This window comes from Rhinichthys klamathensis, unplaced genomic scaffold (assembly GCF_029890125.1).
Source record: "Rhinichthys klamathensis goyatoka isolate OS25496 unplaced genomic scaffold, OSU_Roscu_1.1 h1tg000289l_1, whole genome shotgun sequence".
NCBI lineage: Eukaryota > Metazoa > Chordata > Actinopteri > Cypriniformes > Leuciscidae > Rhinichthys > Rhinichthys klamathensis.
In genome coordinates, this window is record NW_026606808.1 from 132,298 (window position 1) to 150,642 (window position 18,345).

An 18,345-nucleotide genomic window follows, 5' to 3' on the forward strand; every position below is an offset into this window, starting at 1 on the left:
CACATTAAACTCATGGCCACAAGAAATACAGTTGATGTTGTTCCCTCAAGAATCAAGAATTCATGGCCAGAAGAAAAATATGTCCTTCCCTTTAAAAATCTTAAAGCCACGACTTCACATCACATGGCCACAACATAAAAATGCTGTCGTTACCTCGACAAAATGATCTTTTGGCCACGACATATTATCACATTCCCACAAATTAATATGTTGTGACCATGACAAAACTATGCAAACCGAACATATCCCCTCTCGGTCACCATATTATATATATGTTTCATAACTAAAGAATAAATTGTGAACATTATTGTCAAGTGTAAAAAAAAACGTTTATGAGTATTGAGTATTATTGTAAAATAAAATCAGTTCGCAGAATTCTGACACTTGCAGGGTATTTATTAACATTAGATTGCATGACATTACATATATCACAACAGTGGCAATGTATTCAATTAAAATGAATGTGAAAATTTAAAATGTAATTCATTTCTTATTCTTCCTTGAAATGTTTCTGGATCCAGGAGAGAATGTCCTCATCGATATGAATGGAAAGAGTTCCGTCTGGATTAATGGGAACAGCGACAGGGAGACGAATATTCATCCTTGACAGTGTCATCTAGAGCAGCAGAAACAAAAAGAATTTGTTGAAGTTTCTTATTATATCTCTGTGAGAGTCACAAATTAACTGAAAACTATTTCACCTCTGGAATCCTAGCAATGACATTCAAGGATCTCTGACTTGGCAAGGCTGCAGTCAGTTCAATCTCTTTCTCACTGTTCGATGCTCTTTCTAGGCTAAAGCCCGTCTGGTAAGCCGCCATAGGAATGTGCTTAGACAGCCTAATTGGGAAGGGATACACAAAGAAGAGCAGATTAATCCAGTGCCATTTTCTAAACTATACAATACATTTGTCATTCAGCATTGCTGAACATTACTTTTTGGCATATGTGGTGACAATTATTGGCAGCCTCTCCCATTCCAGCTCTAGACGTGCAGCAGGGAATTCGCCCAGGACACCGGCTTCAGCTTTAGCAGTGACTGCATACTGTTGGCATTCTTGACCCCAAGCAACCTTGGCCTGAAGGACATTTGTGTTCAAAGGATGGTATTGATGTAAATTATTTCACTTGAGAAATTAATTTCGATAATAGTTCCAGTCTCACAGTGACTTTGTGCTTGCTCAGCAGGGCTCCATCAGCACAGATCTTCATGTTGTCATTTTCAGCGATGGAGGAAACAACGAGCTGCACTCTTGCTGTTGGCTTGTCAAAGTATGCAGCAAGTTGGTAGCCCAGCAGCTTGTGGTCAACTCTCACAGCACGGGCAATGACAGCAAAAACAGGTGGAAGAGCACTTCCGAGGAATATAGCCTGAAAGCATAAACCATAATCAATTTAAGTGGAATTTAGTACAAAATGTCACCTTTGGATTATATGTTATTAATGACACTAGTTGATTCACCTGTTTCTGGAGAGCCTCAAAGCTAGATGCAGTGCTTCCACTGCTTACTGCCTTTGAAGCACCATGGGGTGCCATGAACTGCAAGCAAAAATAAGTTTTGTAATAAGTAATCAATATAATCTAAAGTAATGATATTAAAAATAGTATTTTTAGTAGTTACCCGATCTTTGTGGAATTTCTTGAAGGGCTCCATGATCATGGCAGTCTAAAAATCCATATAAAATGATTCAGTGAAAAAAAATATATTTATGAGACAAATATTGGCTACTTAACCAACACGCTACCTTCCACGTCCTCACCTTACTCCTACGAGAGTTGGACATGGAGGAGCTTGAACTGCTGCTGCTGCTGCTGCTGCTGCTGCGGCTCCTGCGGCTCCTGCGGCTGCTACTGCTGCTTTCAGAGGAGACGGACGCATTTTTGTCTTCAGTCTCCAGGATTTCCCTCAGTTTCAACAGGAAGGCCTTTCCTTCTGGAGTCTCTTCATCAATGAGGCTGATTTGCTTAAGAAGCCTCTCAGCAGCTCTAGGACCAACTTGGACTTCAAGCTCCAGTCTTTCAACTGCAGGACCTTCAGCTAAAGCCAGAATGACTATTATTATTTTGTCTGCAAATTTTTTAGTTTAATCAATGTAATCTTCTCTGAATGAATACCTCTTGTCAGTGCAGCACGGGCTGAGTGCTTTCCAATTATGTAGAAGAGAGGAGAATTTCTGATAAAAGCAGCATTGCGAGAGTGCACCTCAACGCACCCCTTGATTTCAATGTATGGGACAGCAAGACAGAGAGTCTTGTGAAATGGAGCAGCAGCTCTCACAGGAGTCTCATCTGGTGTTTCAGAGGACTGAAAAGAATAATTAAGTATTATATGCCTTGCTGTTTTAAAACTTAAAGCAAATGAATGTTCAGAATGCTAACACATCCATCATGTGCATACCTGTCAAGTTTTGGATTTGAAAATAAGGGAAATTTTCCGGCGCCCACCGTGAGCAGTCCCACCACCCCAACCAAGCTCCAGTATCCCTTACATTTTAAGACATGTGTTATAGCCTAAATGAAAACACACACACACACACACACACACACACATATATATATATATATATATATATATATATACATATATATATATATATGTGTGTGTGTGTGTGTGTGTGTGTGTGCACACACACAAATATATATATATATATATATATTAGGGGTGGAACGGTACATGTATTCGTACCGAACCGAAACGGTACGGGCGTCACGGTTCGGTGCACGAATTTACACGGAGAATACACGGTATAAAAATAAATAAAACTCGCGTGAAAATTAATTAATGTAATGCGGAACTAATGTTAGATACGCGGGTTCTTTAGGGACACATAATCTGTACCATCGGCTTAGCTCTGAACGCGCCTTCACTTCAAACGTTGGCTTTATACGCGCGTCCTATTCGCTTTGGACTAGCGTCGAACTAGACGCGATAGACGCGAATTTAACGCTCTATTCGCGTTTGGTGTGACCGCATAATGAACAGGCTGCGATGTCAAGATTGCAATGCTGGACTGTGTGTGTTTGTGTGTGAGAGAGAGGCCCGGCCGCGATCGAACAGTGGAAACATAAAAAAAACATACTCCGTCATTTTGTTCATACAGATCATTAAACCTGCAAAGTGTTTACTTATATTTGTGTACACTCGCAATAAAACACAACATTGTGCTTTTGTCACACTGTAAACTCTTGTCAAACTGTAACCTACAACTGTCACCCAACCAAAATCTCTCTCTCTCTCTCACACACACACACACACACACACACATACACTGTTTTAAAAGCAAAACATATTTATCCAACTCCATTTCAAAACAATATGTGGGTCCCATCTTTTAGACGTACATCATATAATCGCATTGGTTTTCATTTCTCGTCCTCGGAGCACTAATCTTACACATTCTACATTGATTAAAAAAGAAAATCGAATGTGTTTTTAATGGTAGTATTATTTTATACAGAAATCAATTATTTATAATTCAGATGAGAATAGTGTTACATTGTTAATTAATAATGTTAATTAAAATTAAGGAAAACAAATATATTTATCTGAAATATAGCAAATTAATTTTAAATTAATTCAGGTACAATTACCAAACATATCGCAAGGTCTTTTTGTCTTTTTATTAATTTTATTAATAAACGAATTATATAAAACTATTGTCAGTGCACTACAAATAAACTGGTTCTATGCCTTTATTAATAAAACTTATTTAAAAAATACAATGCTTTCTGCATTTTTGTTTTGCTTATCCCTCCATTGTACCGAAATCGTACCGAACCGTGATGTCTGAACCGAGGTATGAACCGAACCGTGACTTCTGTGTACCGTTCCACCCCTAATATATATATATATATGTGTGTGTGTGTGTGTGTGTGTGTTTTTTCATTTAGGCTATAACACCTGTCTTAATAGGCCTATGTATGGTAACGTTATAGGGTATTAAGAGCATTTATTTAAAGGCTTATTTGCATATTTTCTGTTCATTTAACATTGCTTGTCTTTACATTTACATTTTATTTTCATTCCACACATTTTCATTTCATATTGCTTTTCTTTTACAGTTTTTCTTTTCATTTGCAGTTTTTCTTTTCATTTCACATAACTTTTCTTTACTCTTTTAGTGAGTTATTGAAAAAAAATTGTTGCAGACTTTGTATTAACTGTTTTGGAAGGAGTGTATTTGTAGACTGGGCCAGAGTGGTTAATTTTACATGAGAGTAGAGCAAACAGTTCTGTGTTGTCTAACGCCATCCTATTCTGTGTAACAATCTTTCATACCATGCTAAAACACCCTTTCTCGTGCTGATCGACATACATCATTCCTTCCCTGTGTGAGATGCTAAAGTCGCAGTTACAAAACGCGTGACTGTCCCCCACCCTGCTCCTCTTCAGAAAAGTAAATTCGTTATCCCATTGATCACGGTATTTAGTACATGAGGGTTTTGTTTTTTTGGCAAGAGTACCTTGCTCTGTCATAGCGTCCATCATCCGTCTCTGTTTTTGTTTGTTTTTTGTTTGCCCCGCATTGTCACTCATCATCTGACCTCACACACTAACATCGCGACAACTGCCACCTACAGTACCTGGAACGTTAGTTATCGCGAGGCTAGTGACAGAGCTCAGATTGTTTTTTTTTTTGTTTTTTGTTTTTCGCCCGCGGTATTATTATTTTTCAATAATGCAGGTTAAAATACGGGAGATTTACGGGAAAATCCTAATACGGGAGGACGGCGGGAAAGAAGGGTTAAATACGGGACTTTCCCGGCCAAAACGGGATACTTGACAGGTATGATCATGTGTGTTCAAAATTTACCAAATAATCAGCAGGAGTCTGAGTATTCTGCATGGCAGACTCGGGTACTAAGGGAACAATCCTCTCAGCGTTGGGCTCTTCAATGTTTCTAACTACAGCAAGAGTCTCAAAGCTGTTGGAACAAAAAAATGGTGAATTTCACTTTTAGAAGCCTTCTGAATTGTTTATGAATTGATTCAGAATGTTTGCTACACTGGTCTGACTAATATTTCAGTACCTGACATCAGCAATGTGTTCAGGAAGATCAACAGGCAGAGCCTCCACCTTGTAGTTGCCCTTGAGAATGTCTGCTCTTGCTACCACTTTTCCAGGGACAATAGTACGGACCTTTCCTCTTGCCATAACAGCAGCTTGGATCAAGGCAGTGTTCACTCCCATCACAGCAAAGGTCTGGAGAGCAACACTGAAATAAGAATAAGGGAGATTGTTTGTAAAACTGTTGTCATGTACATTAGATCTCATCTTCATGAATGTAGCTGCAAAAGTCTACCTTGGTCTAGCTTCAGCTTGGAGTTGAACATCAGTCTTCTTGAGCTGGTCAAGAGTCATAGTCTCAATCGCCTCAGGGAGAGGCGGTGTAATGGTGGCCTTAACTAGAAGGATGGACAGAGCAACATCAAACTTCGAAGTGACACCCTCATATCCAAGGAAAGGATAAAACATTCTAAGAAAAAAACATACCATTGAGACTTGCAGCAGCAACAGCAGCAGTGTACAAACTGAGCTCCATGGGCACACCAACTGCTGTTGGCAAGATACGACGCACTTCAGATGCAAGCAGGGGTTTGGCATGCTGGAAGGCAATTCCTTCCTGCAAAGCTTTAAGGGCATGCTTCAACTGTTCACGTGGTTTGGGTCCAGTGGCCATCTGGGGATGGTGTTTATGAGAAACTTAATTCTAATTGTGAGAATTATTTGTGAGACAGATCTAAAAAAAAATATGATAATGAGAGAGTAGACATGAGCTAAAACGCCATACCTGTATTGCTTCTTCAATTATTGTCTTGTCAATGTTGAAATAAGCCACTTCTTGTCCAAGTAATTTGACATAGGCTGAAGCCAATGGCTGATTGGTTGGAAAGTCCTTCCAGTTTGTGAGCTTGAGGTGTTAAAACAGAGAAGTGATATACATTTTGTCTATATCATGTTTATTATAGTTCTTAAAAGTACACAATTATATTGTACACTGGCAGTGTTGTACCTGAACGCGTTCAATGAACGATAGTTCATGAACTCGTTCATATTTTGGGCGAACGTGAACTGAACGTACTGTATTACTGCCTGATGAACGTTACGGTGAACGCGTTCATTCTGGTGTCTGTAGACGCACGCTCTCTCAGTTTAACTTCGTTCAATAGGGTGCCAGATTTCTATAGAGCCTTCCAGGCGAAAACCCGGCTAAAACATGCGTAAACAGGCCTTAATATGTAGCGAAAAAACACCCAATCTGGCAACACCAGCCACCAGTGTCGCACCGCGGCCGCCACATGCGTCATCAAGACAAGAAGCAGCATGTATTCGACAAAGCAGCGAGCGAGGAGGCGTCGTATGATTTAAACGAGTTGTATGACAAGGTCAGTGAGGATGGGAAAAATCTTACATTTCTGTGCAAACTTTGCCGCCGATAAAATAATTGCTGTCTGTGGTTGTATATGGGCTGTGGCAATAATTGAAAAAAAAAATAATAGCTTGTAGCAACATATGGAAAAAAAAGAACTATGAACTAGTTCATTTTTTGAAGTATGAACTATGAACTGAACTAGTTCATTTTAAAATTTGTGAACTGAACTTTGAACTAGTTCATGTAGAAAATTAACTTTCCCAACACTGAATAAAACTTACAGCTCTCAGTGTGCGCTTGATCCTTGTCATACGGTCAACACTTTCATCTGCAGCAGGAGATTTCAGAAGAGCCTCCTGGATTCCTTCAGTTCTCACACCGATCTGTTTGAAAGGATCAATTGAGTGAAGACTGAAAATATTTTAAAACCACGAATCAGTTTTTTTTTTTAAAGTCTTAGTTGTCCCACCTCAAGAACATCAGCAGCAGCTCCAGCCAGGTAAGCACGTGCTTTAGCTACAACAGCTCTGGGCAGGATGGTGGCAGCATCATTGATCATGTAGGCACTACCAGCAGCTCCAATCATAAGAGGAGCTGCACAGGGACAGAGGTAAGAATACATTTAATGTGTCAGGAGAATTTTTGACACATTTTCAGAAACACCCAATAAACCATTTTTTATATCTCTCTCAAAAAATTGCAAGACTCACTATGATAGAAGTCCAGCTGAATGGCTCTGCTGAAACGGAAGCTAAGCCTGTCCAGTTTGCGACTCATGAGCTTGATGGCAACATTAGCTGCACCCGCACTGAAATGGACAAACCATAATTACCTCTGGCTTGTGCTCAATTCTGTCTGTTAAATTAAAATATGTGGAAAATGATTTGTTATTCTTACACAGATGCCATATCAGGTGCAGTGATTCTGGTCAAGGACTTCATGTGGGAATAGGCAAAGCTCGCAACATGCATGTTAGTCTCAGTCTTCAAAGCACCAGCAAGATTGGAGACGAGAGCCACTGAGGGCTTGGCCTCGAACAACACAATACAAGCAACCATACGCACTTCAGGGTGGAGAGCCCTGTCCAATACAAGCTGCAGGGCCACTGGCTGAACCTGAGGCAGAAAACAAGGTTAGTATATTATTGAATGAAAATGTGTGTAATCTTTACAGTAATTGATTCCTACAGTGTCTGACACTTACCAGTTTGTGCTCTTTCTTGGCAATGTTCCTCAGAGCCAAGATGGCATCAACCTGGACTTTAAGAGGCAGAGAAGTAGCTGCAGTTCTCAGTCCAGGTAGGAGCTTCATGATGGTTTTAAGACTAGCAGGGTGACCAGCATTGCCCAGGACTTTCAGAGCCAAAGTGATTTCAGGAATGTCATTCTTAGAAATGGCCTCTGTAGCAATATCATGGATGGGCTGAGGAGTTTGAGGCACATACAGTTAGACAAATACAAAATATTATAGTATGTCCATGACAGAAATTTATGGATGTCTTGAGGTGTTTACCTTGAGGAGCTCAGCGGGGCAAGTGGGAACTGCAATGCAGTGTTTGGCAATCATGGAACCATATCCAAGCATGACGACTTCACGCAGAGCTGGGATTGTGGCGATTTTCTCATGCATAGCCAAACTCTGTTCAGCAACATACAGAAATGATTAATTTGATTCTGGTAAGATTTGAAGAACAGCACTTTGAGTATAGTATAAGATCTACCCACAGCTGTTAACTGGATGGTGTCCAAATCAGCAGTGACCATTTGCAGAGCAACCACAAGAGCCTGAATGAACTCAGGAATGGTAAGTTCACCAGCCAGGAACTTCTCCTTGATGAATTTTACAATGACTGGTGTGCCAACAGCAGGAAGAGCATCCAGAAGCCAGCGCCTAACAGATTCATTGTTTTCAAAATATATTCATAATACAAATTTCCCTTGAACTATATTGCTATGAACTTATTGCTCAAACATTGTACCTGTAAACTGGTTTGTCTTTGAACTGAGCCCAGATGGCCTCAATATTCTCCAAGGTGGCAGCACGCAGGAGCTGGATGAGCTCAAGAAACTTATGTGGAGCATCATCATGGACCATGGCCACATTGTTTTCAACAAGGTGCTTTAAGACCTCAGTAATCTAGAAAGAGTAAGGGCAACACTTAGATGACGTCTTCGTGGATCAAAGGCTTTGACTTGGAGACTTTTAAAGATGTTAAGTAATGAATTATACCTGAGCGGGTGCATCACTGATCTTCATGAGTTGAATGGGGGTCTGAAGAATTTCTGTTGAAAACTCATACTGCAAGGATCCACGGGCCAAGTAATCAGCTTTGACTGGAACAACAGGCGTCTTCTCCATCTCAACAAAAGTCAAGGTTTGTCTGAAAAAAAAAATATATATATATTTATTTATTAGTAATATTGTTACGTCATTTTTTTAAGGGAAATCTCACAGAGGATCAATCTCACTTTGCTTCCATCTGGGCAGCACCATGGATCTCATTGAAGGGTGAAAACTGATGCACTTCCTCAACTGTGGCTTCAGCGATCAGTACACCGGCGGCAGATGGTTTCATGATGTAGTTGTAAGATGCAGTTTCAATCAGACTCTTGACCCTCTGTTGGGTGAAAGGTATGTGACCACTTGACTCTTGGCATTCCCTTTCGAGGGAACTCGCGATGCGTCACTTGACGCTTTGGGAACGCCCCCAGCGTGCATGCGTCTGAGCATCAATGTCAACTAGTCCAATGGAAAGAATGAGCGTCACGGGCGGGTGACGTCATGACCAGGAAGGGATAAAGGCTCACCCGGTGAAACGCGGCATTAGCTTCTGTGTCTCAGCAAGCGATCTGTGTCATTTTGTCTCTGTCTATTTACTGTTGTCTGTTGCGGAAAAGGATGGAAACTAAACAAGTGTACAAACAGTGTGCTTCTCCCTGCCCGCGTTATTTAACGGGTGGGGACACACACGAGCTTTGTGTCGTTTGTTTGGGAGTGGAGCATGCGGTCTCAGCCTTCGAGGGGGCTGAGTGCCAGCATTGTGAGATGTTACCGCTTCGCATGCTCCGCTCTCGCCTGTCACTCTTTGATAAAGAGAGTGGGCAGGCTCGCGATCCACAGGGATCAGGACCCGCGTCTGCTGAGGCAGCGCGGAGAATGCATTCCTGGGGATCGCAAAAGGATCTTTCGGAGGGGTTGGAGACGGGTCCGAGGGCTCTTTCTCCTTCCTTACCCGAGAGATCCAGTGCTCTCTCCCCGGTGTCGGAAGCACGCTCTGCGGTTTCTTCCGCCCGGGGAGAGAGCCCTCCATTACTTTATTGCTCTTCCTCCGAGGAGGTTGATGCGATGAGTGTGGAGAGTGTAAGCACACACATTGGGGAAAGAGATTCACAATTTATTTCCCCAGCATATGATGAGCTGGTGGATGTTATGTCGCGGGCTGTAGAGAAGTTAAATATTGAATGGCCATCTGAGAAGAAGGGCGCTCGTCCCAAAAGCAAATTAGATGAGCGCTTTTTATCTTCCACCACATTATCTCCACCACGAGGGCTTCCATTTTTTCCCGATTTGCACAATGAAATTTCTAAATCGTGGGATAAACCATATTCATCACGTCTTTTCAGCCCTCATGTTAACACTTATTCGAGAATAAGAGGGCTGAAAGAGTATGGTTATGAGGCGATGCCCCAGGCGGAAGAGAATTTAGCCAGTTATCTTTCCCCTGGTCCCGCATCGTCTCTGAAAGCCTCGGCTTTGCCCACTAGACCGCTTAAAGCCACTTCGGTGTTAGTGGGCAAAGCTTATACGGCAGCAGGTCAAGCTGGAGCATGTCTGCATACTATGGCAGTGCTCCAGGCTTATCAAGCTGACCTGCTGGGGGATCTGGATAGTAGTGAGGGAGTCAGTCATGATGATATTCGTGAACTTCGTCGGGCTACCGATCTTTCTCTCAGGGCTACTAAGGAGACCGCCAGAGCAATTGGGCGGTCTATGGCAGCCTTGGTAGCTACTGAGAGACATTTATGGTTAAATCTGTCTGATATTAAAGAAAAAGATCGAGCTTTTTTATTAGATGCTCCGCTTGAACCTTCTGGTCTCTTCGGCGACGCAGTCCACGCGGTCGTCGAGAGATTTCAGGAGTCAAAGAAGCAAGCGGACGTTTTTAAAAAGTTTCTCCCTCGCCGGGTCCAGCCCCCTGGGACTGCTGGGCGTGAGCAGCCCCAGCCGTCGAGCTCATCATATCGTGTGCATCAGAAAGAGAGTGTTGCGTCTCGTGCACCTCCACGTAGAGACTGGAGACGGACGCAACCCTCTCAACCGAAGTCTTCTAAGTCGAAGCCGGATCTGAGGACCGTTCTTCAGGCGAAGAAGACTTCGGTTCAAAAAAAAAAAAAAAGGTCCTGATGTTCATGCATCAGGCCTGTGAGGACAGCCCCGACCGAAGTGGAGCGGTGTACACCTCATTATACGGTGCCCGTTCCATTTCGGGGTCCTCACGAGACCGTTCTGCCAACCCTGCCACCCTTGGTGCTTCAGGGCGCAGCGGTCTCCAGCGAGTCGCTGATGCTATGCTGCGGCACAGCATCGGTTTCGCGCCCTCTGAGGGGGGCCTTAGAGCGGCCAGTTCAGGTAGTTCCTGCCATTATGTTTCAGGCTCCGGAATTGGCTGTCTCGATAACACCAGAGACCAGCCTCGAGAGGCTGGTTCCCTTAGTAAATTTTCTGGCAGCGTGGAAGCTTCTGCCGAATATTTCTCATTGGGTCCTGCAGATTGTAGAGAAAGGATAAAGAATCCAGTTTGGTTCTCGTCCTCCTCGTTACAACGGGGTGCTGCCCACAGTGGTGCATCCCGAGCAGGCTCTGGTAATGGAGCAAGAGGTAAAGGCCCTGTTAGCAAAGGAAGCTATAGAACAGGTGTACTCACCCGACAGAGAGTCGGGTTTTTACAGCCGTTATTTCATTGTTCCAAAAAAGGATGGGGGGTTGCGTCCCATTTTAGATCTTCGTCTGTTGAATCGTTCAGTACAGAAACTCAAGTTCAAGATGCTGACACTCAAACAGATCGTGACTCAAATCAGATCCGAGGACTGGTTTGTCACGATAGATCTGAAGGACGCCTACTTCCATGTCTCCATCCTCCCTCAGCACAGGAAGTTCCTAAGGTTTTCTTTCGGGGGCAAAGAATACCAATATCGGGTTCTTCCTTTCGGTCTAGCTTTATCACCCCGCACGTTCACGAAATGCGTGGATGCAGCTCTAGCCCCTCTCAGGCTTCAGGGCATACGTATTCTGAACTACATCGACGACTGGCTGATTCTGGCGGAATCAGAGCAGTTGGCGGTTCGGCACCGAGGTGTCGTTCTCGCTCATATGCAGATGTTGGGGTTGAGGCTCAATGCCAAGAAGAGTGTTCTTTCTCCAGTACAGAGAACCACTTTCCTTGGTGTGGTATGGGATTCAGTGACGATGCGGGCCACTTTATCGCCCGTTCGTGTAGCTGCTATCCTGACAGCCACCATAGAGCTAAAGCTAGGCCAGTCACGCACTGTAAAACAGTTTGAGAGACTGTTGGGTCTTGTGGCAGTAGCGTCCAACGGGATACCTTTTGGCCTGCTGTACATGAGACCTTTGCAGTGGTGGCGCAGGACCAGAGGGTTCTCCCCGAGGGGAAACCCACTTCGTATGATCAAGATCACGCGGCCTTGCCTTCGTGCCTTGGTTATATGGAGGAAACACTGGTTCTTAACCCAGGGTTCGGTGTTGGGAGCTCTTTGCCATCGAGTTGCTATCTCGACAGATGCTTCCCTCACCGGCTGGGGAGCGGTATTGGAAGGCCGCTCAGCTCAGGGCTTGGGAGGAGTCATCATCTCGCTTGGCACATGAATTGCCTAGAGATGATGGTCGTCTTCAATGCGTTGAGACATCTCCTCCCAGACCTGAGGGGCCATCATGTGTTGTTCTGAAACAGTGACTGTTAGGCCTCAGGGCAGCAGCGTTCAATGTGATACCCTTTGACCTGCTGTACGTGAGACCTTTACAGTGGTGGCTCAGGACCAGACGGTTCTCCCTGAGGGGAAACCCACTCCGTACGATCAAGATCACGCGGCAGTATCCCCGCGCCTTGGTTATATGGAGGAAACTCTGGTTCTTGACCCACAGACAACACGTTGGTGGCCTATTATTTTGGTCCCTCAGGAAATTACGCTGTCTGAGGGCAGTGTATATTCCAGGGGGGGCAGAATATTGGAGCAGACACCCTGTCGAGGCAGGGGCTGAGGCCAGGGGACTCCACCCCGAGGCGGTGGAGCAAATATGGGAGTTTTATGGCCAGGCAGAAGTGGATTTGTTCTCGTCTCAGCAAAAGTACGACGCACTGTCCACTCTGGTTATCCCTCACTCAACCAGTCCCCACGGGGCTGGTTGCTATGTTGCAGACGTGGCTGAGGCTACGTCTGTACGCATTTCCCCCTGTTGCTCTGCTCCCAGGAGTTCTGGAGTGATTCCGCCAGGATGGAATAAGCCTATTTAGTAGCACCACCCTGGCCGAGCTGAATTTGGTTTGCGGACCTAATTTTTCTCCTCGACGGACCTCCCTTGGAGGTCCCGATCAGGAGAGACCTTCCGTCTCAGGCAGGGGATGCAATATTGCACCCCCGGCAGGGGATTTGGAAACTGTGGGTTTGGCCTCTGAGGGGGCCCAACTCATAGAGAGTGGTCTCTCAACCGAGGTTGTTGAGACCATTCTAAGCTCCAGAGCTCCCGCTACGAGGAAACTATATTCACTATTTCGAGAGTTTTTCACTTCTTGGTGTTACCAGCGTCAGTGGGATCCGGTTAACTGTTCAGTAAACACAGTATTCGAGTTTCTGCAAGAACGCTTTGTATCAGGTCTGTGTCCTTCCACGCTTAAGGTATACGTGGCGGCCATTGCGGCTTTCCACGCCCTGGTGGGTAGTACATTTTTGGGTCGAGACCCCCTGATCACTCGTTTCCTTCGTGGCACTTTGAGGCTGAGGCCTGCAACTTGCACTAGGGTGCTGGCTTGGGACCTTGCAATAGTTCTAGAAGGCCTATCTGGGGCTCCCTTCGAGCCCTTAGATTTGGTCTCAGAGAAGTTCCTTTCTTTTAAGACTATTTTCTGCTAGCTATTTCGTCCCTATTAGAGTCAGACCTTCAGGCCCTTTCGGTCCCCTCCTGCCTTGAGTGCACCGGGGATGGCCAAGGCATTCTTACCCGAAACATGGATATGTTCCAAAGGTGCCTACCATTATTCCGAGGCCTATTGTGCTGCAGGTTTCTGTCCTCCTTTTACATCTGCGGACCAGGAAAGGCTGAACCTCTTGTGTCCAGTGCGAGCACTGGATACTTATGTTCATCGGACATCGTCTATGAGGAAGTCCGACCAGTTATTTATTTGCTTTGGATCACCTAAGAAGGGTCTTCCTGCTTCTAAACAGACGGTTAGCAAGTGGATAGTCGAGGCTATTTCACTTGCATACGAGTACTCTGACCATCCGTGTCCCTTGGTGGTCAGAGCTCACTCAACGAGGGGTATGGCGGCCTCTAAAGCCTTGTTATTTGGGGTTTCCCTCCAAGACGTTTGTGATGCGGCAGGCTGGTCCTCACCGCTCACATTCGTCAGGTTTTACAGTTTGGACCTGGATGCTGCCCCAGGTTCTCAGGTGCTTAGTGCTTAGTTCCAACAGACTGACACTCAGGTACTTGGAATTCTGGCGGTTTGGGTATTCTCGTTCCCAAAGCGTCAAGTGACGCATCGCGAGTTCCCTCGAAAGGGAACGTCTCAGGTTACTACTGTAACCATAGTTCCCTGAGAAAGGGAACGAGACGATGCGTCACCCTGCCATACTTCCTGCTTCCCTGTGATCGGCTTGCTTCGACTTTTTGAAGCTAATGCCGCGTTTCACCGGGTGAGCCTTTATCCCTTCCTGGTCATGACGTCACCCGCCCGTGACGCTCATTCTTTCCATTGGACTAGTTGACATTGATGCTCAGACGCATGCACGCTGGGGGCGTTCCCAAAGCGTCAAGTGACGCATCGTCTCGTTCCCTTTCTCAGGGAACTATGGTTACAGTAGTAACCTGAGACGTTTTCATTATATCGAGTAAATATTTCAAGTGTTTCTCGTCTTTTTCATTACCTTTGTGCATTCAGTACACCTCTCAGTGTATGCCAAACCGACGTCCTTCATGACTCTCTCCTGACAGTGGTTCAGATCCTTAGACTTGGTGACAATAATGTGGTTGGCCTTTGTATCCTCATTGATGACGTAGTGGGTCCTGCACACTCCCTGAACTCCATCCTTGAAGGAAAAGTAAAAAAATTAGATTGCAGAACTCAAAAAAGATCAAATACATACCAGGATCACTTTCTTACCTCTTGCAGCTCATAGATGTTCTGGGTCTTCTTGAGGTTGAGCTGAAGGATGTTGAGGATTCCTCTGTGCAGGTTCAGTACTGTAGGGGAAACTCCTGCTGGGGCGAATACCTTTCCAACCACACCATTAGCATACTCAAACTTAATGGGAATCTGAAGCTGAGCAGCCAGAGCTGAGGTGAGCTTAGTGGCAGGAACAAATGGATCCTTGGGCCAAATGCCAGCATACTCGTGGAGTAGAGGATCCATGAGCTGAAAAGGAATAATTTCACTTTTAAACAAGGGAATTGTTGCTTTTAACCCTATCACACGTAAGTTTAAAATATTATAACTGACCCCCCCAGGGTGAGTTTTTCAAGGCGACTGTTATTTAGAACCTGACACTTTAATGTTTCCATGGTGACGCGTCATTGCTTGTCACGTGACACAGCGCAACCACAACACAGCGCTGAATCAATGATGATCTGCTTTTATGTCATTTTTCCTTTTTTATTCAAAATATTCACACATGTACTAGCTATAGCATGAAACACTGATATTCCGATTGTCAAATATGTACAAGTGGATGTGTTTTGTTGTTTAAACACCTTTATAACTATCGCGTTAGTTGAGCTGTATGCGGTATCCGCAGACGCAGTTCAGATGATCGGATCAGTTGGATTTACAACACGTCAATTCCTCCACTTCTCACGAAATACATGAAAGTAAGTGGCCGGTGAACTGGGATAAGAATAGGGTAAAATGTAAAGCTACTTACACAATGTGTATTTGATATGAATAAAACGTGTCGTCTTATTATAATGGAAAGGATTATTATGCCGCTTCCATAGACATCAGTGTGTATTTTACAAACTCAAAATCATTGTTTTGCTAGTACTTATGTGTATTTAAATGTCTGAAACCTAAAGTAAACATTATGTGGTTGAAAACACTGAATAGTTGTGATATATGACAGCACTGAGCACGTCCATCTCTGGCTCAGCGCCAGCCAACTCACGAAAGCACGTTTGAATTTAGCAGTTGATCACTTGATGCACTGACCGTTCTAATCCCACCGGTGTGATCGTACACTCCAGGGACCAGCCAAGACTGATCACACCAGTGTGATTGTACGCACGAAAGGGTTAACAGTCAATGCTTGCTAACGCAGTTTTAGTTTTTCCTTACTGTTGAACATAATGGTCATTACCTTCATCATGAAGGTGTTCTCTGTCACGGCACTGATGTGAACCTTGCTGCTGACTTTTATTCCTGCTCTGGCCAGACCTTCTTGAGGAAGACCACCCAAGAGCAGAGCCTCATACTTGTACACATAGGTCTTATCAGGGGCAAACTCAGGAACTGAAAATGGTAGAGTATTTATTTGGTTGAGTTTAAGCAAGTATGCTATTTACAAATTACCAAATTACAATTTTGTTACTTACCAAGGTTGATCTGTTGACATGCTAAAAGAAACAAATGAGAAAATATGCTTTGAAAATGACTTAATTTAACTAATTTATTTTTAAGAGGTTCTAATTTACTTTCTTAAAGATAAATATTTTAAGAAAAGAGATACAGGAACTTCTTAAGTTCGAAAACAAAACTTACCCACAAGGGCTACAGTCAGGGCAAGCACAACAGCTCTCATGGCTGATGGTTTGTGAAGAGCTACTCAGAGAATCAGATCTTTTATATTACTTTATTGCTGACCAAGTATTAATTTTTAAATGAATTATTAACAGATGTATTTAAACATAAAAAGACTGTTGGGTCAACCTATCTGAACATCAATATCAATTAGAGATTAGGTTACCCTGTCCTGTCATGTCACCGTCAAGAGCAATGACCAACATCAATTTTGTATTTGTCATCATTTGCCAGAAAGTTGATCAGCAAAAGTTATCTTTGCCTAATTCATCATGAGTCCACTGCAAAATTAACAGTTTCTCTGGATTTATTATTTATATGTATTTGTTTGAGTAAAATGAATATTTTTTTATTTATTCTACAAACTACTGACAACATTTCATGCAAAGTTCAAATAGAATTATAGTAATTTAGAGCATTTATTTGCAGAAAATGACTACTGGTCAAAATAACGAAAAAAGATTTTCTGTTTTCAGACCTCAAATAATGCAAAGAAAACAAGTTTATATTCACTTTTAAACAACACAATTCTGTTTTAACTTAGGTGAGTTCAGAAATCAATATTTGGTGGACTAAGCCTGATTTCCATTCACAGCTTTCATGCGTCTTGGCATGCTCCCTATCAGTAGGTCACATTGCTGTTGGGTGACTTTAATCCACTCCTGGTGAAAAATTTAAAGCATGGCTTTATTTGATGGCTGGTGACCCTCTTGCTTACATTCCAGAGGTTTTTAGTGGGTTTCAGGTCTGGAGATTGTGATGGCAATGACAGGGTCTTGATCTGGTGGTTCTTCATCCACAACTTGATTGGCCTAGCTGTGTGGATTGGAGAAAACCAGTCAGTATCTGGTGTGATCCCCATCTTCCTCACGCAGTGCAACACATCTCCTTCGCATAGAGTTGATCAGGTTGTTGACTGTGGCCTGTGGAATGTTGGTGCACTCCTCTTTAATGGCTGTGCGAAGTTGCTGGATATTGGCAGGACCTGGAACACGCTGTCGTAAACGCCGATCCAGAGCATCCCAAACATGCTCAATGCGTGACATGTCCGGTGAGTATGCTGGGCATGCAAGAAATGGAAGCTTTAGCGTTAAGTTCTGCCAGGAAGACTCAATTGCTACGTCACTTATTACCTTCTCATCTATCCAATCGTGTCTAATACTTGCGGTATAAAAGACCAGTACTTACACATGTTTGAGTTCGCAGATGCTGACGCTTTCATTCATGCTCTCGTTCAGTCGCCAGCCAACATGTTTCAGGACACGCATATTGTTTACTATTATTGAGTTCCGACGATGGATATGTCCCGCTGTATCTCCTGCTACATGTCGAGGTTCCCGCGTTCAGTGCCGCATCTCCTCGTATGCACAGTGGTCTTCGGAGAGTTTTTGATCAGCCAAGGCCTCTCATGAGAAGTTCTGCTCTCTAGGCCTAAAACACCCTGGGTAACCAATCAGTTTCCATTTTCACGTCATCAAAAACCTCAACAGCGTCAGCTCAGCCAGGATAATCCGGCAGGAAGAGAACTATGTCATCCTCAACAACTTGTCCAGCAAAAGAACCTCGCTGTCTGCACGGGTGCATTATCCTGCAGATCCACCGATCCACCGACATGAATCAACAACTTTACAAGTCACGAGAGGCGATCTTCTCTCGCTGGTTCAAGTTCAAGCTCCACTTCCAAGGCTTTCAAGTCGGTTTTTCAAGTTTGGTAGGCGCTTCCACCAGCCACTGTTAATATGTCCCCTCTATCGTGATTAAACTTCATCCAGGTAAGTATTTCTCCGTTGCTTCCTACACCAGCGGCAGAGTTCACTACTGATCTGCAGACTGCATCGGGGCCGGTTAGCTCGCCTTTAAAGGGGAAATTTTCTTAGCAAGTGTAAGCAAGTTTCGCGTCACCGATATTCCACAGTACAGTGATCTAATAATATCAGCGTTGTCG

At 43.8% G+C, this 18,345-nt stretch overlaps 1 protein-coding gene and 1 long non-coding RNA gene across 2 annotated transcripts; one reads left to right on the forward strand and one right to left on the reverse strand.

Moving 5' to 3' along the window:
* Window positions 1-453: 453 nt before the first annotated feature.
* LOC130103509 (vitellogenin-like) lies at window positions 454-16,428 on the reverse strand. The gene is made up of 28 exons (XM_056269754.1): window positions 16,362-16,428; window positions 16,196-16,216; window positions 15,961-16,112; window positions 14,772-15,023; window positions 14,536-14,697; window positions 8,845-8,993; window positions 8,606-8,756; window positions 8,355-8,512; window positions 8,101-8,266; window positions 7,889-8,014; window positions 7,580-7,798; window positions 7,274-7,491; window positions 7,087-7,184; window positions 6,846-6,970; window positions 6,658-6,759; window positions 5,795-5,914; window positions 5,497-5,683; window positions 5,306-5,408; window positions 5,033-5,218; window positions 4,864-4,927; window positions 2,117-2,285; window positions 1,762-2,039; window positions 1,623-1,667; window positions 1,463-1,540; window positions 1,165-1,371; window positions 937-1,079; window positions 702-840; window positions 454-616 (listed from the first exon to the last, which is right to left on the reverse strand). The coding sequence occupies exons 1-28, from the start codon at window positions 16,399-16,401 to the stop codon at window positions 491-493; spliced, it is 3,984 nt and encodes a 1,327-aa protein (XP_056125729.1). The 5' UTR covers window positions 16,402-16,428; the 3' UTR covers window positions 454-490.
* Window positions 1,017-1,621, forward strand: LOC130103510 (uncharacterized). Its single transcript, XR_008809362.1, has 2 exons — window positions 1,017-1,106; window positions 1,186-1,621. It is a non-coding gene; the product is annotated as an uncharacterized LOC130103510 (long non-coding RNA).
* Window positions 16,429-18,345: the final 1,917 nt, after the last annotated feature.